Genomic DNA, 25,977 nt, shown 5'->3' on the forward strand with positions numbered 1-25,977 from the left:
CAAGGCGACGACACCACCACCTCCGCCAGCCTGCCCCTCGGCACCACCACCGTCCAGACCACCATCGAGACCACCATCACCGAGTACGTCGACTGCACCGTCGACGGCACCCCCACGCTGACTCCTGAAGTGCACACTTTGACCAAGACCGTCGAAGTCGAGTGCGCCTCTGAAGTCAGTGTCGGCACCACCTACGTCGAAACCACCGTCAACGGCACCCCGACCACCCAAGCGCAGGAGCTCACCACCACCATCACCAAGACGTTGCAACCCGAGATCGCGTCGCTGGAATGGGACGACGTCCCCATTACTTTGACCCGCACCGTGGTTGAGTACATCACCACCTCTACCGACGGCCACTTGACCACTCAGGCGGTGAACACGATTACCGTGACCCCCACCGTGGCTCTGGAAGTGATCCCCACTCAAAAGCACTCGTTGGAAGCCGAATCGAAGGAAGCCCCCGCTCCTGCTCCTGAATCGTCGTCGGCCGCTGGTGCTGACAACGACCACACCGTCACTGTCACCTACCAATCGGAACACTCGCTGGCTGCCGCCGTCGCCGACAACGAGGACGACTTCACCCTGACCCTGACCATCACCAAGTTGCTTACTGTCACTTTGGAAGGCGGCTCGGAACTGGTGGAAACCCTCGTTGCTACTACTGAAGAAAACCAATGTCACCCCACTGCTACCGTTACCGAAACCACCACTGCTTACGTCACCGTCTACCCTTCTAACCAGGGCGAAAACGGCAACAACGTGGAATCGTCGGTGGCCGAGGAAGACGTCACCGTCACCATCACCAAGACCCAAACCACCCTGCTCCCCATCGAAGCCACCTTCACCGGCGCCGACAACCAGGTGGTCACCGTGACCTCGTGGGTGCCCCACGTCACCGAGGTGTGCGAAACTAAGGTCCCCTTCACCCCCACCCTGGGCCTGGACGTGCCCGCTGACGCTACCACTGTCACCGTATACCCCGACAACAAGCCCAAGCCTACTGACGACACCAAGCCCTGTACCGTGTGCAAGGTGTTGACGCTTGTCAACGTTGTCCCCACCACCTACACCTCGGAAGTTTCGATCTCGGCTAAGTCTTCGGCTGCCACTTCGTCGGCCCCCGTCGAATCGTCTGCCATCGAATCGTCTGCCATCGAGTCTTCGGCCGCCGCTACTTCGTCTGCTGCTGAATCGTCGGCCGTCGAATCGTCTGTTGCCGCTGAATCGTCGGCCGTCGAATCGTCTGTTGCCGCTGAATCGTCTGCCGTTGAATCTGCTGCCGAATCTTCTGCCGCTGAGACCTCTGCTGTGCCCACTGCCTCGCTGACTGAAGCCGCCTCTTCGGCTGAAGCCTCGTCGACCGAAGCTACTTCTTCCGCTGAAGCCTCGGCCACCGACGCCGCTACTTCGGCCTCGGCTGAAGCTTCTGCCACCGACGCTGCCCCCTCGGCCTCCGCTGAAGCCTCGACTACTGACGCTGTTGAATCGCTGGCCTCGGCTACTGCCGCCGCTCTCTAGGAATTGGTCGGTATGGGTGACGCTCCCGGCGTCTAGATATACCACCCGGTTTGATCGCTACAAACTCGGGACTAGCGTGCCGCCAGCAGTGTCTTGATGACTCCTATGTTGGGTACCCCCTTTTATGACCCCTCCCGACTCGACCTTTTCCAGGACTACGAATAAGGCGAGCCGACGTATTCTCTTCTCTCTCTACCCACATTATTTTTTTTTATATTTTTTTATAACTCGGACCCAACCTGGCGAACAATGAATTATACAAACCGCTTGAACATTCTCGACACGTACCATTGTGAAATCATCACAAAGGAAAAATTCTCTTAGCTCGCGCCTCCGCCTCGTTTAGGCCAAGGCTGCTATAATTAGGGTCACCGTTAAAAACGCCTTACCCCAGCCGCTTAATCCTCAAAGAAGCAACCGCTGCCTCATGAGTCCGTGGTTGCCAGGGAGCAACTGGCAACGGTTGTTGTCATTTTCTTTCACCGACAGACAGGCGCGTGATTTCGGCACCCTGCCGGCCTGACGTAAGGATGCAACGCACATGCCACATTGAGAGTTTTTTGCCATTGCGAGGTGGTGTCTCCAGGGCAGGGCGCTTCGAAAGTAAACAACAACGCACGTCGGTTACTTGAAGGGAGAGAGGCGTAGGGCGCTGTATATTCACCGGCTCCGAAAGGAAATGGGTGAAAACGAGTTGAACTTGACCAGCTATGTAGTAGAGGTGACGGCAGATATTTTTGCTAGTGTTTTTATTGACTGTTTACCCTCGCTTCGTCCAAGTAATTTCATTTCGTCCCTCAGTGGTTATGTTTGAAATTCGATGTTTTTGTTGACGGCAGCGCGATTGTGTCCCGTACCAACCGCGTTTCGCTTCGCCCCTCACTAAAGGCTTCGCTTGGCGGTACGATCGCCTATAGTTGCGTGAGGTAGCGGGGTCTAAATGGATGAATCGAGGAAAAATCAGAGTGGAACATTGTAGCCGAATTAAACAATGCACATGAGCTAAATCCTATTTGATACCCTCTGATTGACACGGACTACTTTGATATGGTTTCCGATAAGTGTCTTGTCTCGCTTACTGTAATTACCACCTATGGGGCTTCAACAGCTACACTGCTATTTTGCATTCTTCACCAGTTATGACAAGATTTAGTATCCTATAGTGGTGATTAAAATAGCAATACTTAGCAACACCGTCCACCGATAACATTTCCACAGTTGACCTTGGTGGGTTAATATCACCTCTTCCTTCCCTCCCTGGCACCAGGCAAACAACGTCACGTGCCCACAGTAGCTTGCCAACTGTTCTAACAAAGTAAGCCACACTTCGCAACGTTTTCTCGCAATTTCCCTAAATTCAACGGTGATTAAACCCGGTGACCAACCCCGTAATTCTGACTACTGTGAACAACCACTATTTGATTATCATTCTACCAATTACAATAATACTTTAATCTGAATAAACCCGAAGTGATTCAATACCCCTAAAAAGCTTTCTACTTCATTATCTAAAACTCTGACGTGTTCACTTATCATCATTGGCTCCCCATCTTTTTTCATCTCTTACTCTTCACTTGTTTCGTATGATCTTCGATCACGTCCATCTCATAGGCGCGCGCGTTTGTTTTCTATCGCACCCCAACCTTCTGTGACCTCCCCGTGATCCACCTCCAGCGTGCCCCCCGACATGTCGTCGGACCAATTATCGCCCGTGGCGGTGCCTCGGAAGTCGGATATGTCCTCGCGCTACTCGCAAAACGGCACCAGTGCCGACTCCGCAACCATGGCAGACTCGACCCACCCCCAGCTTGACCCGCCCACATCCCCTCACATTAACCACACCGTGGCCCAGCCGCCAGTGAAACTGAGTGCTTCGCGTACTAAACGGTCGCTCACAGGCACTCCATTGATCTCTAGAGAGACCACCTACCAGGCCCACCGCTCCACGTACTCGTCGCTGCAGCGGATGCGGTTGAACCAGCCCCGACGCCCGTTACAACCTCCTTACTCAGCAGGTCCTCGTTCGGTGGCGGTGGAGCGCCCAGAAATCCCCGTGCTTGACCCTGATGTCGATGGAGACCTTTCCGACGATAGCTCTCCCATCAAACGGGGGTCTAAAGTGGCAGGACTTCAACTGCTGCGGGTGTACCACCACCCTGGCGACGGTGAGCCTCCTGCCAAGTACATCAAGGTGAGTCTGAGTGCCTCTAACCCGACATCGCTGCCACAAGTGCCCCCCTCAACTCGTGAGGCCGACGTTACCATATTGCCATTAGCTTCCCACTTGGCTCCACCCACTGATTATATCACCCCAGAACGGTGGACGGAGCCAGTGGCAAAGCTGCCCCCTGTCGACCAACACGTGCGCATCACTTCACATCCCGACCAAGACACCACCAGTCCTCTCAAAACCAAGACTGAAGCACACAGCGGTAACAATGGTAGTGTGCCTCAAGAACTGCTATCGCCTACAAATTGGGACGAGGACCTCGAACAGATACGGCATGAATACCGCCAGCTTGCTGACAACCTCTATCGCCAATTGGATACCAAGCATGACCGCATCACAATATTGGAGACGGAGCAAAAGCGGCACGAATCAGAATTGTTACGCGCCCGCCAACGGAGCCTGGAACTTGAAGTTGAGCTCAAATCCACTCGTCACCAACTTCAGCAAGCGCAACAACAACGTGACCACCACTCCCATCAACACAACCTGCTCAGTTTGGAATATGAGCAACTCCAGGAGGACTTGGACGAACGCGAGGCGCGAATAACTCAATTAGAGGACGAGAAATCGCGCCATGACGAAGCCATGAACCAACTTCAGGATAAGTTGACTGAAACTGAGCATGAACTTGATAAGGTTGTTTCCTCATTCAAGCAAGTTCGCGAACAACTAGTGGACCTCCAGGGCCAGTACGACGAGCTTGCTCTGCAGGAACTGGCTTACAAGGATGAGATTGATGACCTTCATCGCAAAATCAAGCAGTACGACGACACTCGGCGTCTGCAACAAACTGAAGTGAGTGACTTACGTCGTCGACTAGCTGACACCCAGGAAAAGTATGCCAGTCTCGAGTCGCGTAATGCCAAGCTTGAAGAGGAGTACAACCAGGCGAAAGATGTGATGAATCAAGTGCGTCAAATGGAAGAGGGGCTCAATAATTTGGAGCAAGTGTTGACGAAAACCGAGCGACGCAACGCCGAACTCAATGACGAGCTCGAACAGGAAAAGCTAGCACATCGTGAACTGATCAAGCAACTTAGTGCTGACCAAGAAGAGATTACCCGGAAACTTGAAGCGGCGTACACTGACGAAAACCGTCATCGCCAGCAAGTGGAAGATCTACAGAAACAGACCCGGGAAAGTCTGGATGAGATCGGTCGACTCACTCGTGAGATTCGCCAGTGGGAACGGCGGTACGATGAACTCAATGAAGCCTACCACCGGGATGCGCTGGAATGGAAGCGCAAAGTGGAATATGAAGCTGCACAGAGTGGCGATATCCGCCAGGCACATGCCCAAGAGTTAGCTGACTTGAAGGCGAAGCACGCGGCCGAGCTTCTGATTCAAGCCGACAAACACGCCCGTGAACGCCAAAAGGCTGACGACGAAATCCGCAACCTTAAGGCTGAAGCCGACCGCGCTCTTGCTCTGCAAGCCCATTACGAACAGGAGTTGCAGGAAGTGCAAGCGAAGTGCGATCGCGATTGGGAGGAGAAGTGGAACGTGTCGATGGCAGAGATTGTCCAGACCCACGAGCTTCGTCTCCAGGAAGTCGAGCAGTATTTGCACGCTGAGTACGGCCGTAAGCACCAGGAGAAGGTGAAGCTGATCAAGGACGTGCACCAGCTGAACATGGAAGCGATGAGAGATCGGATGCTTCAGGCGGAGAAGAAGGCCGAACGCATCAAGGAGGACTTCGAACAGTACAAGAAGCTGCTTAAGTACCACGATTAGCATGATACCGATAATATATAGTCTAATACGACGTTAATGCCGAGTCATGTAGGTTAATGGATATTGAAAAGTTGGATTGTGATGATATTCGCTAAATGAACACAAAGCTATGTCTATTGACGTGGTCAGATATTTTTCCAATGATAAAGTGGCATCAGAGACTAACTCAATCGCTACCTCTTTGACAGGAGTTTCTCGTAACTGAATCTGGAATTTCAATCCCCAGGGCTCGCCACCTACCACCACACCCCCTTAGTGAAAAATGCAGACAGTACTTCACCCCGATCGGGTTAAGGCGAATGACACCACCATTTAGGTGGTGCGAGAAAAAACAGGAATCTCGGGATAATTAGCCGAGGAAAATTAGACCGCCAACGCTTCTACCCCTCTCTCGATCCATTGGCATTTTTCGCCGCCTGGTTCCCCCATTACTAAGCTCCGTTCTCGCTCCCCCTTTCCCATAGTCTCGGCCTCCCTCCCCCTCGTTGCCACCGCACCCAGACCCGGTGCTCGCACGACAAATTTTCTCGTCCCCACCACGACAACAACAGTGCTCCGGTGGTTTCTCCTGTGGCATTCCTTTCCCGACACCATTGCCTAGTTAGCCTGCGCCATGAAGGGGAGAAGTCCGCAAAAGGCTCCGACCAAGTTCAAGACTGACCTGGACATCAGCAAGGGCACCTACCGCGAGCGCGAGTTAGAGCGGTGGGTGCCCGACGCCGACGCCCCGCCGCCCACCACCATGGAGCCGCTGGCGGGCGCCTGGGACCAGTTCAAAGTCAACGAGGAGAAGTTCGGCGTGGTGCTGACGTTCGACGAACACTTGTACACGACGAGAATCGACAAGCTGGCGCCGGACTACGCGGCCAAAGCTAAACGCGCCGACGCCATTGCCCGCGAGATTGAAGGGCTGACGCTGGGCGACCGCCACGTGTTAGAAGAGCGGGGCATTGTCGTCGATGACCTGGGCGCCGACGAAGAAGACAAGTATCTGGGGGTAGACCGTCGCGGCGACGAGCTTATGGCCGCACTCCGCGGCGGACCCGCCACTGGTAGCAACCCCACGCCGCTGAATTCAACGAAGCCAGGGCGCTACGCCACCCCTAGACAACGGGCGGCGGAGTACCATAACGACCCTGCCATTGTCCTGAGTTCAGCCACGGTGAAGAAGCGCGACCAGACGCCGGCGCAAAAGACCCCCACTCCGCAAGCGCTGCCAGCGCCGCTGTCAGCGAAACCGCACCCGCTGCAGTCACCGCCGGCACCCAAAACCGAAGAACAATTCCGCCTCAATGCTCAGCTGGAGATCAACTCGTTGCGTGAGTTTTCGGCGAACTTCAAAATTCCTCATAAAATGCCCAATGACTTACTCCCTATACTCGCCAAGGATAAACTGAAGCAAGAGGAAATCATGAAGAAGCAAAAGGATAGCCCCAAGAAGACGTCGAAGGCGTTCAATCCTAAGGCGGCCGCATTCACGCCGCTGTTTGTACCTAAACTGGCCAACCTGCCGGGGGCTCCCCCGGCGCTGGCGCCGGCGCCGCTGAAACAGTATCACCGGCCGCAACAAATGCAGCCTCAGCAAAGAAACCAACAGCGTCAATATAATCAAGGACAACACCACGGACTGCATCCCAATGGTCAGGGTTCTAAACGTCACCACCAAATCCTGGCGGCAGAGTTCTTTGGCGACGCGCTGAGGGTGCCGACGAAACAATCACAACAACGGAAAATCCATGAGTTCAAGAACTCGTTTTCGTTGTTTATCACTGCTCGCGAGCGGGCGGAAGAGGGTGCTGCTCCCATTTACGAGCGTACTTTCCAGACTCCGCCGACGTGGGACCAAACTATCGATCAGCCGTATGATCAGATCTTCCCTCCCGCCCTTGTGGGTAAGATGCCGCCTCAAGCAGCACCGGGGATGATTCCTGGACAGCCGTTTGTGCCTCAAGGTCTTCCCGTGCCCTACCCGGGTAAGTACCCGATGTCACCTGCTCAGCATCCCCAAGCGGCGGCGGCGGCGATGGCGCAGTTCCACCAGCAGCAACAGCAATATCATGTGGCGATGATGTACCAACAACAGTTTCCCCCGGGGGGAGCGCCCATGCCTATGTACGGGGCCGAGCCTCCGTACATGACCCCCCAGTTTATCCCGCCGCCCCAGGGATACTCCGGCCAAGGGTCGGGGCAGGGCAATGGAGGCATGTACCAAGGGGGCAGACGGTACCTGAAGAATCGGCCTAACCACTAAAAACAATGCATTTTACACGGCGTTGTTACATCTAGAGGTTCAGCGCTGGGCAAGGAGTAGCATGGTAGCGTTATACAGGGTTATACGACAATACCATAAAGAAAACAACCACGGGTATCTATCGACCGTCCCACGATTGAAAAGAGATCGCCGTATTCCTGGCAGGTGAAGTGACACTAAATCGAAAACGAGTACGTCCCCAACCGATCTAAGGCATGTCGTGCGGCAACGGGTATCTATCAAATATTAATCATATAAAAGTACATAAACGGAAAAATAAGAGAGACATTAGGACTGAGTGGAGAGCCAGTTGGCGATGTCAATACGACGGTCGGTCGCCAGATACATCAGCTCTACCATCAGGGGGGACGACACCGCACTGGTGCGGTTTTGAAGGTGGGCTCTGGCTTCAGGTTTAGCGTGCTTCAGCAACGACACTACTCTAGTAAAATCTACCAGGTCGAGGTAGGGGATATCAAGGCCGCGAGCGTAGTCGTCGAAAGGTAAGTTGTGGTTGGTTTTGTTGGCAAAGGTGGGGTAGACACAGAGGCCGTTACCCAAAACCAACACGCTGGTTGCGGGGCTGTCCCCTTGGGGAGTGCCGGCGACTTCGAGGTAGGCGATTTGGTTATCGCTCAAGTCCGCCAACCCGGGGTACTTATCGCGGGCCAGCGAGAACTGGGGGTAAGGACAGTTGGGGAAGGCGACTCCGTAGTAAGGCATGTTTGCTTGTTTGGAGAAGATGACTGTCGTTTAGCTACATCTCCACATTTACCGTGTGACTAGGGCAGAGCATGTGAATGCCCGTACACCCCATTCAACCGAGGGCCGAAAGTCGCACAAGCAACTATTGGTAGTCACCCACTGAGAGTCACCGCCAGTAGTCCACTTTAGTCATCCTATGCCTACCAGGCCAACAACCTTGTTATTGGCTGTGATCAGTGTACATTATGTGTCAACTCGGCGTGGTAGCGCCGCCTGAGACTAAAGCCCAGGCTTATTCGCATTGTTTGTAGGTCTTTTCTTTTTTCTCATATTTGTGGGCTGATACTATTTGACCCATGGCTCGTAACTTAAAGTCGACGACAGGAAGTTGACCTACCTAGCTTCTGGTACCTCTTCATTAAATTTTACATCACCGAGCTGACGTTGCCAAGATTCTCGTCAAGTGATTCCCCTACCCTCGTTGAAAGCTCATATTTTGCTATTAGATGGTGACTGAGTCATCTACGTAGCCATTGGTCGCTAGTTAATGATTATAGGTTGAGATTTGCGAGAAACAGAAACGTGTTGTCACCGTAATCTGACGAGTGCCATGGTAGCGATTGGCTGGATTTTTTTGTCCCCTTGTCGACATGTAGCTTACAATAGTTCTAGGTGCTTCAAAGCCCCCATCCCAAGTAACCAGGGCATCCAGCAATCCATGCGTGTGGCCTGGACAAATAAATTCACACTGAGAAACGAGTGGAGACTGCTTTGACACTACCCGAGAAAGCTGTGTGGAAAATGTGTCGTAAATCCCCTGAATAATGTCCCGGTCGTGCTTGGCAAAATACGATCAGATGACACAAAACTGCGAGAGCATCCCTGTGAGGCTCCCCCGGCTACTTCGAGTTGCCAAGATAACTACTGATGGGTGAGATAACCAATGGCAGTAGGTGCAGTTTGCGGAGTCAGGCACCGGTTGTCGGACGGCACGGCTATAGTAGAAGAAGTAGAGCATAATAACCGTTACTAGTTTACATATACAATGACAAACGTTAGCAGCAATGGCGCCTACGCGTAGCAAACTATTTTGGGATGCTATCAGATTGATCAAAACCACTGTGCCGATTTCGGCATTGAGAGCAGAGTACAATAGACGCCCGAAAGAAAAACCGGAACTCATCTGACGCATCTCGTCAAATCCCACATTACGAGCAATTTCGCGATCGCAATGGGGAAATATGACAAAAACACTACTGTATAGTACTTATTAGTGGCAATGAACCATACCCCACCACTTTTTTCTGGTCGATTATCATCAATATGCCCCAAAATGAGTAGGCTACGACAACTGATGTTCTTGATAAATTAGATGCCCGCGGCCGGAGTGCCCTCGGAACGCCATGCACGGCGAAAAAAAATTTTCATCAATTTTTATCAGATCGCAGCGACGAAGGAGCCAGCCTTGCGTTCGCAACCGCACTTATCGCCCTTTTGGGCCCCTGAAATCAGCTATGGTCTCGTCGACATGGATATTCCTTCTGTCATTGATTGCTTACCCCTCACCGTCCCTGACCCAGAATTAATCATATTTTCCTTACCGTGTGGTTCCGAGAATCTCTTGGGTGTAACGTGCGTCATGCACGGGATTGACCAATAACTGTGGAGGGGGGGCAGCATACGTATAAAGGGGAGGCGACGGACCGGCTTTCTCATTAATCACCAAACGGGCACCACACGATGTTCAAGGCCGTCAACCAGATCCTCGTGTTGCTCACCTTGTGGGTCGGCCTCATCGCCGCCGAGACCCATACGTGGTACTTTGAAACCGGCTGGGTCGACGCCAACCCTGACGGCTGCCACGAACGGAAGATGGTGGGTTTTAACGGCACCTGGCCCCTCCCCACGTTGCGGGCGAAGAAGGGTGACACCATCAACTTTTACTTGATCAACGGTTTGACTGACAAGAACACCTCGGTCCACTTCCACGGGTTGTTCCAAAACGGGACCAATCAAATGGACGGCCCCGAAATGATCACTCAATGCCCTATCCCCCCCGGTGAAACGATGTTGTACAACTTCACTTTGGACCAAGTGGGTACTTACTGGTACCACTCGCACACCCAAGGCCAATACGGTGACGGGATGAGAGGGGTGTTTCTCATCGAAGACGACCAGGAACCTCCTTTCGAGTACGACGAAGAAGTCACCTTGACGGTGGGGGAACACTACCACGACTACTCGGACGAGTTGCTCCACAAGTTCCTCAATTTGTACAACCCCACTGGTGCCGAGCCCATCCCGCAAAACTCGTTGTTCAACGAAACTCGTAACGCTACCTGGAAAGTGGAGCCCAACAAGACGTACTTCTTGCGTATCGTCAACATCGGTCGGTTCGTGTCGCAATACTTGAAGATGGAAGACCACGAATTTGAGATTGTCGAAGTTGACGGGGTTTACGTCGAGCCTCAAACCACCGACTTCCTTTACATCACCGCCGCTCAGCGGTACGGGGTGTTGGTGAGAACCAAGGACACCACCGACAAGAACTACAAGTTCTGCAACTACATCGACCAAGACATGTTGGATGTCATCCCCGATGATCTTGTGTTGAACAGCACCAACACCATCATGTACAACGAATCTGCGGGGTCGTTGCACGAGGAAGAGGCGTTGATCATCGACGACTGGGACACATTTTTCGACGACTTCACCCTCAAGCCCTTGGCAGGCACTGAACTCTTGCCTGACGCCGATATGACCATTACTTTGGACGTCAAGATGGACAACTTGGGCAATGGGGTCAACTATGCCTTCTTCAATGACATCACTTACACCAAGCCTAAGACCCCCATTCTTATGACCGCTCTTGCTGCCGGTGAATTGGCCAAGGACGCCACCGTGTACGGGTCCAACACCCACTCGTTTGTGTTGGAAGGCGGTGACGTCGTCGACATCGTTGTTAACTCGATGGACCCCGGTAAGCACCCGTTCCACTTGCACGGCCACACCTTCCAATTAATCGCTAGAGGTGAATCGGTTGATGATGATGCTGAGCCCCTCAAGTACAACGCCACCGAACACGGCAATGATCTCCCCGAAACGCCCATGATCAGAGACACTGTGTTTGTCAACCCTAACTCGTACATTGTGATGCGGTTCAAGGCCGACAACCCTGGGGTATGGTTCTTCCACTGTCACATCGAATGGCACTTGGACCAAGGTCTCGCCGTTGTTCTCGTCGAAGACCCCATCGCCATGCAAAACACCCCGTCGCAACAATTGACCGAAGATTCGATCAGAGCCTGTCAACTCAACAACATCTCTTTGAATGCTAACGCCGCTGGCAACACCGACTTCTTGGACTTGACGGGCGAAAACAAGCAATACAAGGACTTGCCTGCTGGTTTCACCGCCCGTGGTATTGTGGCACTTGTGTTCTCGTGCGTTGCTGGTATCGTCGGTATCATTGTCATTGCCATCTACGGTATGGCTGACATCAAGAACGTGGAAGCTCGGGTCATCCGTGACTTCGACGTCGACCCTCAAGACTTGGAGGACGACTCGGTGTCGTCTCAAGAGTCTACTCACGAATCGTCGGACTTGCGCAAGTAAGTTTTACTTTCGAGTACTCACTCATAATTATTCTTTCTCAGCAATGACCCCATTTTCTTCTGCCCTGTCAAAAAAAAAGTGTGTGTGTGTGTGTGTGTCCTTTGGTTTGCTGTAGCAAAGGACTCACTGAACTGGCAGCTTTTGGCGTCTTTGTTGTAGATCGATCAACCTTTTGTATGACTTTTAATGAGAATCCCGTTTAGATTTAAACTTCACGTAGCATCATAATTCACCATCAAAGCATCAGCATAAAGGCATCACCAACTGCAATAAAATGGGCATGATCCATTAGATATAGCCCGACATTTTTCAGCTTCCGGGTTAGCTCCGTCGAACAAAATTTGTTATATCTGTTTAACTCCCCTGAACACAGAAGGACCACGCCTATTGAGCAAATCCAATAAATGAAAGGCGACACACCATGAGTTTTATACTCCTAGGTTCTTGGCACCACAAGCCATGGGGAGCATTTATTTGTCCTTGTTAGGCGACTATTCGACTCATGAACCTGCTTAGCCGCACTTTTCATCAGGCCGTGTGCAGGATGCTTGGAGTTATCTTAAAGATCTCATGATGATTGAAAACAAAAATTTTAGCTCAAGGTAGCAGTTAATTTGGGGGGATATGTAACTGTATTTAAGAATCTGCTAGCTACGCCACGTTTTAACATTTCTTCGGATGCTGCCGTTGCACTTTTCTTGACAGGGGCTTGGCATTCACTCATAATTGTGGTGGTGAAACCTCGAGAAGCGTTATATATCCCATGGACATGAAATGAGCGAATTCACATACGAATCATTACTATTCAATAGCTTAACGTGTGTCAAACGATTTTCTCCGCTCCATTTACTCTCGTCGAACATTTAGCTGGTCTCTATTCCAAACAAGCTCGCGGACATATCGGCGGCACCCCGCCGATAGGCTGGACCCATAATCTCACAGCTCGCTAAAAATATTCGTGCCAACTGCAATATGGAATAGAAAACAACCTATCAGCATCTTGGGTCCGTTTCATAGGAGTACGGAAGAGGATTTTAAATCTTTCATATTTTTACTCCGAAATGTTCACTGGTAGTATCAATTTTGGTAGTCAGCGTATTTTGTTAGTCGAATTACGTACGTATTATAGAGCATATAAACTGTGACGGAACAACCTATGACTTATTTTGATTTAGGTACCCTCATAATTTATATGGCTACAAATCTGGTCGTTGGTATGCCATCCCTCACAAATAAGTTGGTATGTTTCATCAAGGATAACTCAAAAATTTTGATTTTACACCTCTTGTTGATGTCGCTAATCTCTCAGATAAGTAGACTTTCAATCCTGCATACCACTTCGTAGTGCCTATGAGCCAGGTATTCCAAGGAAAGCGGAAACGGAAGCTCAATTGGGACGATGAAGAAGAACCTGACAGTCCTGAGCCTCAGAACGATGCTGAGAAGACGGATGAGGCGGACCAGTCACAGCTAGATACATCGGTTGAAGCGCCCACAACGGTTGATGATGGCACTGCTCGAACCTCATCTCGCCAGGAATACCTCAAGCAACGACAGCAACGGAAATTGGAGGAGCTCGAAAAAGAGCTAGCTGATCCTAATTGTGTTGACTATGACAAGAAGGCCAAAGTGTACGAGCGTCTCAAGCTGATTATGACGAGAGATACAAATGTCTCTACATACACTTTGAACTCCAGCAGTGAACCTTTATCTCGGCGGGAAAAGCATCAGCTTTTAACATCCAAAACTAGGCGGGATGATGGAGGCCCAAAGAAGCTGTGGGAACAGCAACAGCTCGAAAAAGTGGGCCAAGTTGAAACCGATGATCGCATCCATCTTCCTGGTCTGGAGAAATATGAATTCGTATTTGATCAGTCTCAGTTTGTTGACTTTGGTGATGAAGAGACTTATGGTGGTGAAGATGATCTCGAAGATGACGTTAAACCTGAAGGCGATGACATTCAAGCGGTTAGACGCCTGCTTCCTGTTTATCGGTTCCGCCAATCGTTTTTGGATGCAGTCAAAGCTAACCCAGTGATTATTGTAGTTGGTGAAACCGGTTCCGGTAAAACTACTCAGCTTCCTCAGTTTCTCTACGAGGAAGGATACGCCAAGGGCAAAATTGTCGCCTGTACCCAGCCGAGACGAGTGGCAGCTACTTCGGTGGCGAAACGTGTTGCTGAAGAAATGAATACTAAACTCGGACAAAAAGTAGGGTACACGGTGCGTTTTGACGACACTTCGCTGCCCGAAACAGCAGTTAAGTTTATGACTGATGGTATGCTTCTTCGAGAGTTTCTTACTGACCCGTTGCTATCCAAGTACGGGGCGATTATGATTGATGAAGCTCACGAACGGACACTCCTGACTGAAATTGTGCTAGCTCTTCTCAAAGACATCATCAAAGAGCGTACTGATCTCAAAGTGATTGTGGCTTCAGCAACAATAAATGCTGACCGATTTTCGGAATACTTTGACGGTGCTCCTATTCTCAACATTCCTGGCCGTCGGTTCCCTGTTGAAGTTCACTATACACTGGCGCCAGAGGCCAACTATATCCAGGCCGCCCTTACTACAATTTTCCAAATTCATTTAACTCAACCATTGCCAGGTGATATTCTTGTGTTTCTTACAGGTCAAGACGAAATTGAGCAAATGGAGAACGCCTTGGTTGAAGCGTTGGAGAAACTCAGAGACAATGACGAAGTGGCTCCCCTCGAGGTTTGCACGATCTACGCCAATCTTCCTCCAGAGCAACAAGCAAAGATTTTCGAACCCGTTCCTTCAGGCACCCGCAAAGTGGTACTTGCAACCAATATTGCGGAAACGTCAATTACCATCAATGGCATTGCTTACGTCATTGATCCTGGTTACGTGAAACAGAATGTCTACAATCCACTTACCGGCATGGACTCGTTAGTGGTGGTTCCAAGTCTGCGTGCTTCAGCCGACCAACGAGCCGGGAGAGCTGGGAGAGTGGGGCCAGGGAAATGCTTTCGCTTGTTTACTAAGTGGGCTTACGATCACGAATTGGAGGTGAACCCCACTCCAGAAATCCTTCGTGTGAATCTTGTGGGTACGGTCTTGCTTCTCTTGTCGATGGGTATCACTGATTTAGTGCACTTTGATTTCATGGATAAGCCGCTGGCTCAAGGTATGCTGAAACTGTTGGAGTTGTTGTATGCGCTTGGTGCACTCAATAGAAAAGGTCAGCTTACTCCGACTGGTCTCCAAATGGCAGAGTTCCCGTTGCCACCAACCTTGTGTAAAGCATTGTTGACGGCTAGTAAGCTTAATTGCATTTCCGAAGTGATTCTGATTGTGTCAATGCTTGGAGAATCAGGGTCTTTATTCTACAGACCCAAAGATCATAAGGAGGCAGCCGATAATGCCCACAAAAAATTCTTTCACCCTAGAGGTGACCACTATATGCTCCTCTCGATTTGGAACGAGTTTGTTGATCTGGGATTCTCCAAGCTGTGGTGCCAGGATCACTTTGTTCAGTATAAAACTCTTAAACGCGTTAAGGACGTCAGAACTCAGGTAGAGGGTTTGTGTGACAAGATTGGTTTGGACGTTCATGGTGAACAAGATGATATTGATGAAAGTGAACGTGAGGGCCTCATCGAGAAGGCACTCATCTCGGGTTTCTTTGCTAACATTGTTCGACTTCTGGCAATGGGCGACAGCTTCAAACAAGTTAAAGCATTGCTGGGCAATGCCGGGACGGTGCTGGTCCACCCGTCGCTGTGCGTATACCCCATGAAACCTCCCCCGAAATGGTTGTTGTACTACGAACTTGTGCTCACGTCAAAGGAGTATCTTCGAAATTGTATGGTCATCACCGACCCTCGCTTGATTGAGACGTATGGAGGGCATTACTACAAGCCAGACCAACTCAAGTAAACTATCACAGTTTATAACAAGTTTTTGCTCAATACGAGTTCTCATTAGCTTAATCTCGCTACATATATATTCATCTTACAGAGATCATTTAAATATGCAGACAGTTATAGGGACATTAACTTCAGAGTAGTCTGTCAATTGAAACTGATTCTAGTGTTTGCTTTCTATTTTATTATTTTATTCTTTATACTTATTTATTAGTAAACCTATGCTGAAATCCCGCCAAACCCTTTTTTCATCTCTATAAAGTAGCCGTTCTATCTAAACCCAATCAAATTTAATAATACACGCGCACGGGGCCACAGAACCGCCGTTCAGAAAAAAAAAGAGTCAATAATGCAAATGCATAGGTCTTAGCGCCTAGCGCTGATTACCACCACAGTTGGTTAGAGGTTTGGTTGCCGTAACCGTCATTGTAGAAGCTGCTGCCGCCACGAGAGGAGCCCCACGAGGACCCGCCAGAGGAACCCCCCCACGACGAGCCACCACCGTAGCCACGACCGCCCGACGATCTGAAGTCGCGCGACGCACCCAGGCGGCCGCCACGACCGCGACCGGGGCCACGAGAGAAGGCGGCTTCACGGGCGATCTTGTTCAAGAACTCGGGAACTTCTTGGTTAGCTTCCAGCAACAATTCAACCATACCCTTGGCAATAGCCTTGTTGTTACGGTTGAAGAAAGCGGTGGCTTCACCGGTGTTACCGGCTCTACCAGTACGACCGATACGGTGGACGTAGTCGTCGATGTCCAGGGGCAAGTCGTAGTTGATAACGTGGGACACGTTGGGAATATCCAAACCACGAGCGGCGACGGCAGTGGCCACAAGGATGGGAGCCGAACCCAGCTTGAATTGGGCCAAAGCCTTTTCACGTTCGTATTGCGAACGGTCACCGTGGATAGCGGTGGCAGGGAAGTTGTGACCGTACAAGTAGTCGGCCAAATTATCAGCCATTCTCTTGGTTTCAGTGAAGATGATGGTCAAACCCTTGTCTTCCGAAGCCAAGATGTCCAAAAGCGCCAGCTTCTTTTCGTCATCTTCGACGTAGATCACCTTTTGGGTGATGTTTTCCGAAGTCGAACCGACACGACCAACCGAAAGGAAAATGTATTCCTTCAAGAAGTCACGGGCCAACATTTGGATGTCACGAGGGAAGGTAGCCGAGAACATGAGGGTTTGACGGTGTTGGACGCCGGGCATGTCACATTCTTGGACGATGTGACGGATTTGGGGTTCGAAACCCATATCCAACATTCTGTCAGCTTCGTCAAGAACGAGGTACTTGATGTTGGCCAACGAGACCTTGCCTCTTTCCAACAAGTCCTTCAAACGACCAGGGGTAGCCACAAGCAAGTCGCAACCGCGTTCGAGTTGACGCATTTGGTTGCCGATTTCGGCACCACCGTAGACGACACAGGGGCGGACCCACGAACGGTAAGCGAACTTCTTGGCTTCCTCGAAGATTTGCGACACCAATTCACGAGTGGGGGCCATCACCAAGATGGTGGGGAAGCACTTGTTAAACGAAAACGAGCCCATGTTTTCGGGGATGGGGGCGGGACCGTTCATGTACGATTCCGACAACACGGGGAACAAGAAACCCCCGGTCTTACCCGAACCGGTTTGAGCACACGCCATCAAGTCCCGGCCAGCAGCAACGATGGGGACCGAGTACTTTTGCACCGGGGTGGGCTTGGTGAAGCGAGCCATCTCGACGTTTTCCACCAACAACGCGTCAAGAGGAGGGTGGGTGAACGAGGTGATGGGCTCGGGAACACCTTCACCAGTGGCTTCGACGGGGATGTCATCGTATTGATCAAAGTTGATCCCCGACGATTGGAACAGCGAGTCGTCGGGGGTACCGAACAACTCAAGTTCAAGACGAGAGTCGCGTTCAGCGGGGATGTGCTTGCCATCTTCCCAGCGACCGACACCGGGACGACGGCCCATGCCGCCGCGGCCACGGCGGGAGCCACCGAAGCCACCGCTTCTCGAGCCAAAGGCGCCGTCAAAGTCACGGCGGCCGCCAAAGCCGCCGGAGGAGGAGCCGCCGCCAAAGCCGCCACGGAGGGGTCTCAGGTCGCCGGCACCTTGGTTTCTTCTGTGAGGCGGAACGTAGCCGCCCTTTTGCGATTCATTGTTGGACATGTTTAAACAGATAACTTTGTCTGGACTTTGAGTTTTTTTTATACGTGCGCAGAGGGAAAATTTTTTCCTTTCGATGGCGTTCCGAGGTCACGTGAAGAAAGCAACGCGGCCTACATTAATACCACAAGTAAGACATTCGGGGCCGAGCCCATCAAAAAGAAGGTTTGAAACCATCGTAGCAAGCAGGAGATGGGTAAATACTTCGATCAGAGTTGATAATATATCTACAGTTTGACGGTTTAGTTTGCCAAGCCTGCTCAGCCTTTCTATTTAAAATTCAGGCACGCGTGAACAGTGGTCATCAGGCGTCTCGATAACACATTCTGGACAGCTCACGCCGAGAAGGTCAAAGAAGCAACGAGCGATCCCCAGCCGGGAGTGCACACAGCCCCATGTTCGAGTATGTGGGCGGAAAAAGAAAAAAGCTTCCGAGAGCTAAAGTTGCTGGCGGGCTGTGACGGGCCAAGGTTCGATTCTCGTCGATGGCGAATGTCGTAAATTGTGTCACGCGAGATTGAGCGATACCGATATCTTCGGATTTCAGCGGGCTCGACCGTGAGAGTGTGGCCCCCGCCTCGTACCCGGACCCCTAGATTGCACCAGATCACACTGTGGTGGGGAAATCTATTTTATGACTAAGACTGCGCCTCGGCCACAAGGGGGCAAAATTCGTAGCTAGCTTTGATCGGCTGGGTGGGCTGGGTCTCCGCCCTCGCACAACCTCAAAGGTTAGTGGAGGAGGGTGGAGGAGCGGCTGCGGCTGCGGGGAACGGGGGTCATGGGTTGAGCGAGGAGTCATCAGTTCCCCACAGTCAGCACTGTCAGTGACGTCTATTTTTACTGGCTGTTTATCGCCCGATATCTGCTGGTGGGTAAACACGTCGTAAACAGCTGGTATCTATGAGCAAATACCCGGCTTAGACCATACCTACCAGGGCTCGATTACCAGAGACAACGTCCGGTTGCGGGGAGTGGGCATTGCTCTAGCCAGCGTCTAACCGAGGCTGGATCCCGGCTTATCTCGTCCCTTGTCCCGAGCGATATCTCCTTCCCGTTATCGCGACCCCCCGGGGCCACCTCGCTCAAGGCCGTTTCGGGGATATACACTTGTGGCTACCGTACTGATAACGCAGTCTGACGTGAGTGACGCCACTGTAGGTGAGACACAGTATTGCAGTGACCCCCTTTTTGTCGAGTAAAACCGTAGACAACTCTGTAGAATAGTCTGACAAATGCTAAATCCCCTAGTTAATTATCATTGAATCCCCCGCGGTCGTCGCCCAATGTCGTTGCCGAGTGTCGCTGCCCCTCTTTCCTACCCCAGGCTGCCATCGGTTGCCACCCGCACCCGCCCCTGCACACACCCCTAGCCCCAGTCGCCACCGAGCTATATAAACCGCAACCATTGCCCTTACCAAAATTTGTTTGTCCCTAATGAAACTCTCCCACTCAATTGCCCTCTCTCTCGTGGCCGCCCTCGGCGCCCACGGCCTCGTCATCCCCCAGGGGAGCGACGTCATCGACGTCTTCCACCACGGCGCCGACCTCTTGCACAAGGGGGCGGAACAGGTGCTCGCCATCACCGGGTCGCTGGCGAACTCGGTTGACGGCGTCGCTCCGTTGGTCGAAGCTCCCCGCAACATCGTCCCCCACAAGTACATGGTGGTGTTCAAGTCCGACGTCACCGTCGACGACATTGCCTCCCACATGCTGTGGGTGATGGCTCAAAACTTGGAAACCGTCCAAGGCTACGACCCCACGCACTCGTTCTTCGCTGCCACTCAAGAGCAAAAGGAATGGAACCACCCGGAACCGTTCCAGGTCGCCGGTGCCCTCACCGGTTACGCTGGCTACATTGCTGACGAAGTCGTGGAACAGGTCCGCAAGCTGCCGCTTGTCGAGTTTGTCGAACGTGACTCGATGGTGTACGCTTCGGAATTCGACACCGAAAAGGGTGCCCCCTGGGGTTTGGCGAGAATCTCGCACCGCAAGCCGTTGTCGTTGGGCAACTTTAACGAGTACCTCTACGACAACGAAGGTGGTGAGGGTGTCACCGCCTACGTCATCGACACCGGTATCCAAGTCTCCCACGAGGAGTTTCAGGGCCGCGCCAAGTGGGGGAAGACCATCCCCAACGGCGACTACGATGAAGACGGTAACGGCCACGGTACCCACTGTGCCGGTACCATTGCCCTGAAGTCGTACGGGGTCGCCAAGAAGGCCGACGTCGTCGCGGTGAAGGTGTTGAGATCGAACGGGTCGGGTACCATGTCCGACGTCGTCAAGGGGGTCGAATTCGCCGCCAACTCGCACCAAAAGGCTGTTTCCGACGGCAAGAAGGGGTTCAAGGGCTCCACCGCCAACATGTCCCTCGGTGGTGGCAAGCTGCCTGCCCTCGACTTGGCGGTGAACGCTGCTGTGAGAGCTGGTCTCCACTTTGCCGTCGCCGCTGGTAACGAAAACCAGGACGCCTGCAACACCTCGCCCGCCGCCGCTGAAAACGCCATCACCGTCGGTGCCTCGACCATCTCCGACGCTCGTGCTTACTTCTCCAACTACGGTAAGTGTGTCGACATTTTCGCCCCCGGGTTGAACATTTTGTCGACCTACATCGGTTCTGACCGTTCCACCGCCACTTTGTCGGGTACCTCGATGGCGTCGCCCCACGTCGCTGGGTTGTTGTCGTACTTCTTGTCGTTGCAACCCGACGCCAAGTCGGAATTCTTCGTTGCCGCCGACGGTGTCACTCCTAAGCAATTGAAGAAGAACTTGATCACCTACGGGTCGAAGAACTTGTTGCTGGACATCCCCAACGATGGCACTCCCAACATCTTGGTGTTCAACGGTGGCCACCACGGGTTGAAGGACTTCTGGGGTGACAAGCCCAAGGAAGAAGAATCTGCCACCGACAAGATCACCGCCGTCGAACAAAAGATCTCCGAGTTGTTCGAAGACTTGAAGGCTGGCTTGTTCTGATGCGATATGATAGAAAATGATAACGACCGATAACTTAAATATTTGTAAACCATAAACGAAAGAGTTTGATCTTGCATTATATTAGCCAGTAGTCAGTATGTTTACGACTAGAACAATACGCGTCATGTCGTTAGATGAATTGTATTTAATTATTCAAAATGGAATTGGACAAGTTCCTCAGGGATGTGTGGGTGCATCATAAAAAATTTGTGGATCTCCCTCTGTATCCTGTAATTGTAAATAGCGTCGGCTGTGAAAAGGTGGTCTTCGTGATCGTGATAATAGTATTCTTCAGGGCCGACGGCTAAATGTTTTGCATTAATTGCCTCTCTTTCAAGCGAGCGTTCACGTTCAATATCTTCGACCTTTATCAATAATTCGACAAAAGTGATATTGTCCTGAATACTAAGCAGCCGACGTAGTGACAAGTATTCCAGTAGTTTTTCGTCTTCGCGATCGTCAATATCTTCCCAAGAGTGTGGGCCTCGTGTTGGCACTAGATTTTCGATTAAAAGCATGAGTTGATTTAATGCTTACGGAGTTCATTTCATATATATATAATTCGATTGTGGAAGTGGCGCAGTTAACACTCCACCTATTCATTTCATGGTAAATGCTTTGAAACACCCACAATCATGAAGTGGACTCATGCATCAGGTGTGACATGAACTGCGACCAAATAACGTAAAGTTCAAAGATACTAAAGTTAGACATTCGTACGTTCTTATGCTTTACATTTGGAAATGGTAGGGTAATTCTCAATATACTGGAAAGAATAGTTCAACCGACATCGGGTAAGTGGCAAAGACACGAATGGCCTGATTGAATTTTTGGTCTGCTGTAGTTTACATGGCTTCGGTAAGGATCGACTTGCCCCTGGACGATGGTCATTAACAGACCAAACATGACATAGCATACTCTGGATCAACAAAATATTGACACTATATAACACGACAACTTCAATCATAAATCCATCACTACCACAAAACAATGACTAAGGGTCAAGTTCAAAAAGTCCACAGCATCCAGTATGCTACCAACAACACCAAGGCCGCCGCTCTCTGGTTCCAAGAACGCTTCGGCTTCGTCGAAGTTGCCGAACGTACGATGGAGCTGGGCGCTCGCATGGTGTGTGCCCGCGTGCTCAGATCAGGGGACATTGTCCTTGAGTTGATTAGTCCGTTGGTGTCGCTTTCTGATGCCGAGATCGACTCGGTGTTGGCGAAACAGCAGTCGCCCGAGCTCAAGCAGAAGCTCGCTCAAGTGTACGGTGGACCTCCCTTGAGTGAGGTTATCGAGTGCTGCCTTGTGCAACGATACTTGAGATGCCACAACGACGGCGTGTTTGGCATCCGTTTTGTTGTCGACAGCGTGGCCCAATGTATGGACCAAGCTCAGCTTGATTGCTCGGTGGTGATGGACACCATCACTAATGCTGAAGTGACGATGGGGTCGGTGATGATTCCCAGAATCGACTTGCTCCACACGTTTGTGGAATTGAACGGCTTTGGTGGTTATCTTCCTGGTTTCACCATGGTTGACTGTGACAACAAGGCTAAGTTTTTGGTGGAGCGGGTCGACCACATCGTCCAGAACTACACCTACAACCAGATCGAGCGCCAGGCGAAGATTTATATCAACTCGTTTGGCTTCCACCGGTTCTGGTCGGTGGACGAGAACGATATCAGTACCGCCAACACTGCCCTTCGCTCAGTAGTGGTCGCGTTACCCGACGAGCTGCTCAAAATGCCGCTTAACGAGCCTGTCACCAGCCACTACCGCGGCCAGATTGAGGAGTTTTACGACTATTTCGGCGGTGCTGGCGTGCAACACATTGCCTTTTCCACCGACGACATCATCGCCACTGTCTCTCAGCTTAAACTGCGCGGAGTTGAATTCAACACTATTGGCGGCGAGTACTACCAGAACTTGCGCCAGCGGTTCATTGACGACGACGTCGACCTTGGTATCGACTTGGCCAAGCTTGAGAAGCTCCACATCTTGGTCGATTACGACGTGGGGTCCCGTAACCCTCAGCTGAAGGCGTGCGACTATCTTCTCCAAATCTTTACTCAGCCCGTGGTGGACCGGCCCACACTTTTCTTTGAAATCATCCAGCGTCGGGGCCACAATGGGTTTGGTAAGGGCACGTTCAAAGGGTTGTTTGAAACGATCGAACGCCAGCAGCAGTTGAGAGGCACCTTAAGCAGAGTTGACTAAACCAGCGCGAGCACGGCGCGAACCGCTCCCGGTTAAGCCTCCCCCGCGAAACTGGCGAGGGCAGCTTTTAGCATCGAGCAATAAGCTTCGCTGCACCTGTCCCCCGCCAATTCGCCTGAATCTAATTATCCGACTAATTATCCGACTAATTATCCGACTAATTATCCGACTAAATGTAATTCACTGTACAAACGGTAGACCTATCTTGGCATGCAGCCATCGTAATTTGTGTCACTTTTGAGTATAGCCTTGGCTGTTGGTTGCGCCAAAGCGCTGTTTTGATGCACCGTTACCGCGCCTGCATCAAGGTAACGGGGTGCCTTTGCGATCGCAACCTGGGCACCAGAGGAGGTGGCAACATCGGTAATTAATCCTCGATGACAAGTGTAAAACATAATTCCAACAACATATACTCATTGTGATTCAATCACGCTTCTCATTACTTTCTTCTCCTTGTCTTTAACCCCGAAAATCGCCCCTCTCGTTCCCCTCACCTAGCAACCGCATCAGGTTCACACCGGAGCCAAGAGCGCGGACAAATCACACTCACTACTCACGCCCTCGTGCCGCCCCCCGGTGATTGCCAATGCTCTTCAAGAAGTCAGGCAAGCAGAAACTGCCCCCAGCTACCGACAGCGTGCTGCGGCAAGGCCTGGTGAAGCTGGTGAAGCTGGAGAAGGCTGGGTTGTCGCCGGTGCTGCTGATCTCGCTGAGGTTCAAGCTCGACGACGCGGTGCCCCCAGTGGCGCAGGTGCTTTCGCGGCTGCCTCCCGATAAGTTCGAAGTCAGAGTGACTGAACCCGAGCTTGCGTCGCCGCCGTCGTCGCTGGTGTCGCCGTCCGATGGCCTCAAAGCGCCCAAGCTCAAAAAACGCATTTCCACCATTGTCGAGGACCACGACTCCCTGGCGTACCTGGACGATACTGACCTGGTGCTGGAGTCCGACTCAGATGATTCTGAAGAGGACGATAGCGGCCTGGATCGCGAGGAAGACCACCGTCACGTCGTGCGCATGTTCTGTGTTTCAGCGGGCAGAACTCGCCTGATCCTGGCGACCAAAGCTGCTAACGAAGAGGCTCAGCACCTGTACAGTTTGCTCGGTGAGCTGCTTAAGATCCACCCGTTTCTGACACACTTTAACCACTACGAACTGGTGATTGATGAACACCAGTTGAAAGTGCTTAATGAACTCAAGAAACGCTTGGAAAACCTGTGTCTGGGTGAAATCCCCCCTAACTGTCGCAATAAGACCCTCTACCTGCGCTACGGCTTGGTTACTGACGTCATTGGTCGCGGGGCTTACGGTACCATCAAAGTGATTGATCCTAATATTAAAACCCGCCGTGATCTCTATGAAGGCGGCTACTACGCCGTTAAAGAACTTGTTCGTCGTAAAGATGAGCTGACTCCCAAATACGCCGACCGAGTGATTCTGGAGTTCATCTGTGCTTGTCGTCTCAGCAACAAACACATCCTGAAATATGTCGATCTTATGGTGTATCAGCTGAAGAAGGGAACAATATTACTGGCAGTGATGGAGTTGCTGACGGGTGGAGACTTGTTCCACTACTTGACCATGGCCAGACTGCGAAACTATGCTCCCATCGCTTATATGCTGTTGGAGGAAATTGACTGTTTCGTCAAGCAGATCGCCAAGGGGTTATTCTACATGCATCAACACGGGGTCGCCCATTGTGACCTAAAGTTGGAGAATATTTTGGTTCATTATCGCGACTTTGAAGGTGATAATGCTAAAGTTACGCTTAAGCTTGGTGATTTTGGCCAGGCTCAAGTCACCCGGACGCTGTGGGAGACTCACGAACAATTGTATTTACTGACCAACGGCCCCATTGGCTCTGAGCCCTATATGGCACCCGAAGAACATAAAAAGGATGCTAATTATTCTTACTCATTGCTCAAGAAGGACAACTGGTCGCTCGGGGTTATTGCCCTCATCATGTTCCACATTCGCCGCATGTACTATCCTGGCCTTCCTAATCGTGAAGCTCCCGTCGATGAGGAAGGGACACTTTTGGGAACCTGTCCAGTGTACGTGTGGCTGCTGACAGCGAATAGAGTGTCCACTCTCACCGGCCACTTGAAACCGAAAGACCGCAATTTCGCGGAGTACTTGGCGAAGCGGATGGTCGCTGACTACGACACCCACACTAAGGAGTGGCTCGTGAAGCGAGCGGGGGCGTTCGACGTCATTGAAAACTTATTCAAGACCGGCGGCGGTCTGGAGGAACTGATATCGCTGGGCCGCGACATCGACGAGTTAGGCGAGATCCGACGGTACTGCTTGTATAAGTTATTGGACCCGGAGCCGTCGACGCGGATGACGGCAGGCATGCTTCTCAAGAGTGACTGGTTGACTTCAGTCGACTCTTGCTAATTAAAATAATGATATATCACGGCTAGGCACGGTATCCGTGCCATCTAATCAACCTGTACACTAAATCACGGCTACCCACAAAACCATAGCGGAATTCCATTGATGACAATTTAAAAGTCTCTGAACGTTTATTTCCTCCTGAATATGACTAGACCAACTTTATATACTTCCTTCTTTGGCTACTATCACGGCGTTGCCATCGCAATGTGGTGGTTTCCAGGTGGTGCTCCAGCTCCTGCATTCAGCCGCTTATGGCGCGGTTCACAAAAAAAAAACAC

The 25,977-nt window shown here is 51.5% G+C and overlaps 10 protein-coding genes across 10 annotated transcripts in view; 8 read left to right on the forward strand and 2 right to left on the reverse strand. All coding sequences in view use genetic code 12, as the record gives it.

The window, feature by feature from the left end:
- The window catches only part of DIURU_003604 (uncharacterized protein), a gene marked incomplete at both ends in the record, with an annotated part of 2,252 nt that extends 731 nt beyond the window's left edge, over positions 1-1,521 (forward strand). The window contains one exon of the mRNA XM_034156385.1: positions 30-1,521. Coding sequence (XP_034011857.1) covers positions 30-1,521 — 1,492 coding nt within the window. The remainder of the gene's footprint in view (positions 1-29) is intronic.
- Positions 1,522-3,208: 1,687 nt separating this feature from the next.
- On the forward strand, positions 3,209-5,485 carry DIURU_003605 (uncharacterized protein; the record flags this gene model as incomplete). Its single annotated transcript, XM_034156386.1, has 1 exon — positions 3,209-5,485. The coding sequence occupies one exon, from the start codon at positions 3,209-3,211 to the stop codon at positions 5,483-5,485; it is 2,277 nt and encodes a 758-aa protein (XP_034011858.1).
- A 613-nt stretch (positions 5,486-6,098) lies between these two features.
- DIURU_003606 (uncharacterized protein) lies at positions 6,099-7,736 on the forward strand (the record flags this gene model as incomplete). Its single annotated transcript, XM_034156387.1, has 1 exon — positions 6,099-7,736. The coding sequence occupies one exon, from the start codon at positions 6,099-6,101 to the stop codon at positions 7,734-7,736; it is 1,638 nt and encodes a 545-aa protein (XP_034011859.1).
- A 288-nt stretch (positions 7,737-8,024) lies between these two features.
- DIURU_003607 (uncharacterized protein) lies at positions 8,025-8,459 on the reverse strand (the record flags this gene model as incomplete). The annotated part of the gene is made up of 1 exon (XM_034156388.1): positions 8,025-8,459. The coding sequence occupies one exon, from the start codon at positions 8,457-8,459 to the stop codon at positions 8,025-8,027; it is 435 nt and encodes a 144-aa protein (XP_034011860.1).
- A 1,722-nt stretch (positions 8,460-10,181) lies between these two features.
- DIURU_003608 (multicopper oxidase) lies at positions 10,182-12,056 on the forward strand (the record flags this gene model as incomplete). Its single annotated transcript, XM_034156389.1, has 1 exon — positions 10,182-12,056. The coding sequence occupies one exon, from the start codon at positions 10,182-10,184 to the stop codon at positions 12,054-12,056; it is 1,875 nt and encodes a 624-aa protein (XP_034011861.1).
- A 1,350-nt stretch (positions 12,057-13,406) lies between these two features.
- On the forward strand, positions 13,407-15,962 carry DIURU_003609 (DEAH-box RNA-dependent ATPase; the record flags this gene model as incomplete). Its single annotated transcript, XM_034156390.1, has 1 exon — positions 13,407-15,962. The coding sequence occupies one exon, from the start codon at positions 13,407-13,409 to the stop codon at positions 15,960-15,962; it is 2,556 nt and encodes an 851-aa protein (XP_034011862.1).
- Positions 15,963-16,332: 370 nt separating this feature from the next.
- Positions 16,333-18,108, reverse strand: DED1 (DEAD-box ATP-dependent RNA helicase; the record flags this gene model as incomplete). The annotated part of the gene is made up of 1 exon (XM_034156392.1): positions 16,333-18,108. One exon carries the CDS (start codon positions 18,106-18,108, stop codon positions 16,333-16,335), a length of 1,776 nt encoding a protein of 591 aa, XP_034011863.1.
- A 1,434-nt stretch (positions 18,109-19,542) lies between these two features.
- DIURU_003611 (proteinase B) lies at positions 19,543-21,084 on the forward strand (the record flags this gene model as incomplete). The annotated part of the gene is made up of 1 exon (XM_034156393.1): positions 19,543-21,084. One exon carries the CDS (start codon positions 19,543-19,545, stop codon positions 21,082-21,084), a length of 1,542 nt encoding a protein of 513 aa, XP_034011864.1.
- A 990-nt stretch (positions 21,085-22,074) lies between these two features.
- Positions 22,075-23,304, forward strand: DIURU_003612 (uncharacterized protein; the record flags this gene model as incomplete). The annotated part of the gene is made up of 1 exon (XM_034156394.1): positions 22,075-23,304. One exon carries the CDS (start codon positions 22,075-22,077, stop codon positions 23,302-23,304), a length of 1,230 nt encoding a protein of 409 aa, XP_034011865.1.
- A 586-nt stretch (positions 23,305-23,890) lies between these two features.
- DIURU_003613 (uncharacterized protein) lies at positions 23,891-25,699 on the forward strand (the record flags this gene model as incomplete). Its single annotated transcript, XM_034156395.1, has 1 exon — positions 23,891-25,699. One exon carries the CDS (start codon positions 23,891-23,893, stop codon positions 25,697-25,699), a length of 1,809 nt encoding a protein of 602 aa, XP_034011866.1.
- Between the last annotated feature and the right edge of the window lie 278 nt (positions 25,700-25,977).

This window comes from Diutina rugosa (assembly GCF_008704595.1).
Source record: "Diutina rugosa strain CBS 613 chromosome Unknown scaffold1_size794362, whole genome shotgun sequence".
Lineage (NCBI taxonomy): Eukaryota > Fungi > Ascomycota > Pichiomycetes > Serinales > Debaryomycetaceae > Diutina > Diutina rugosa.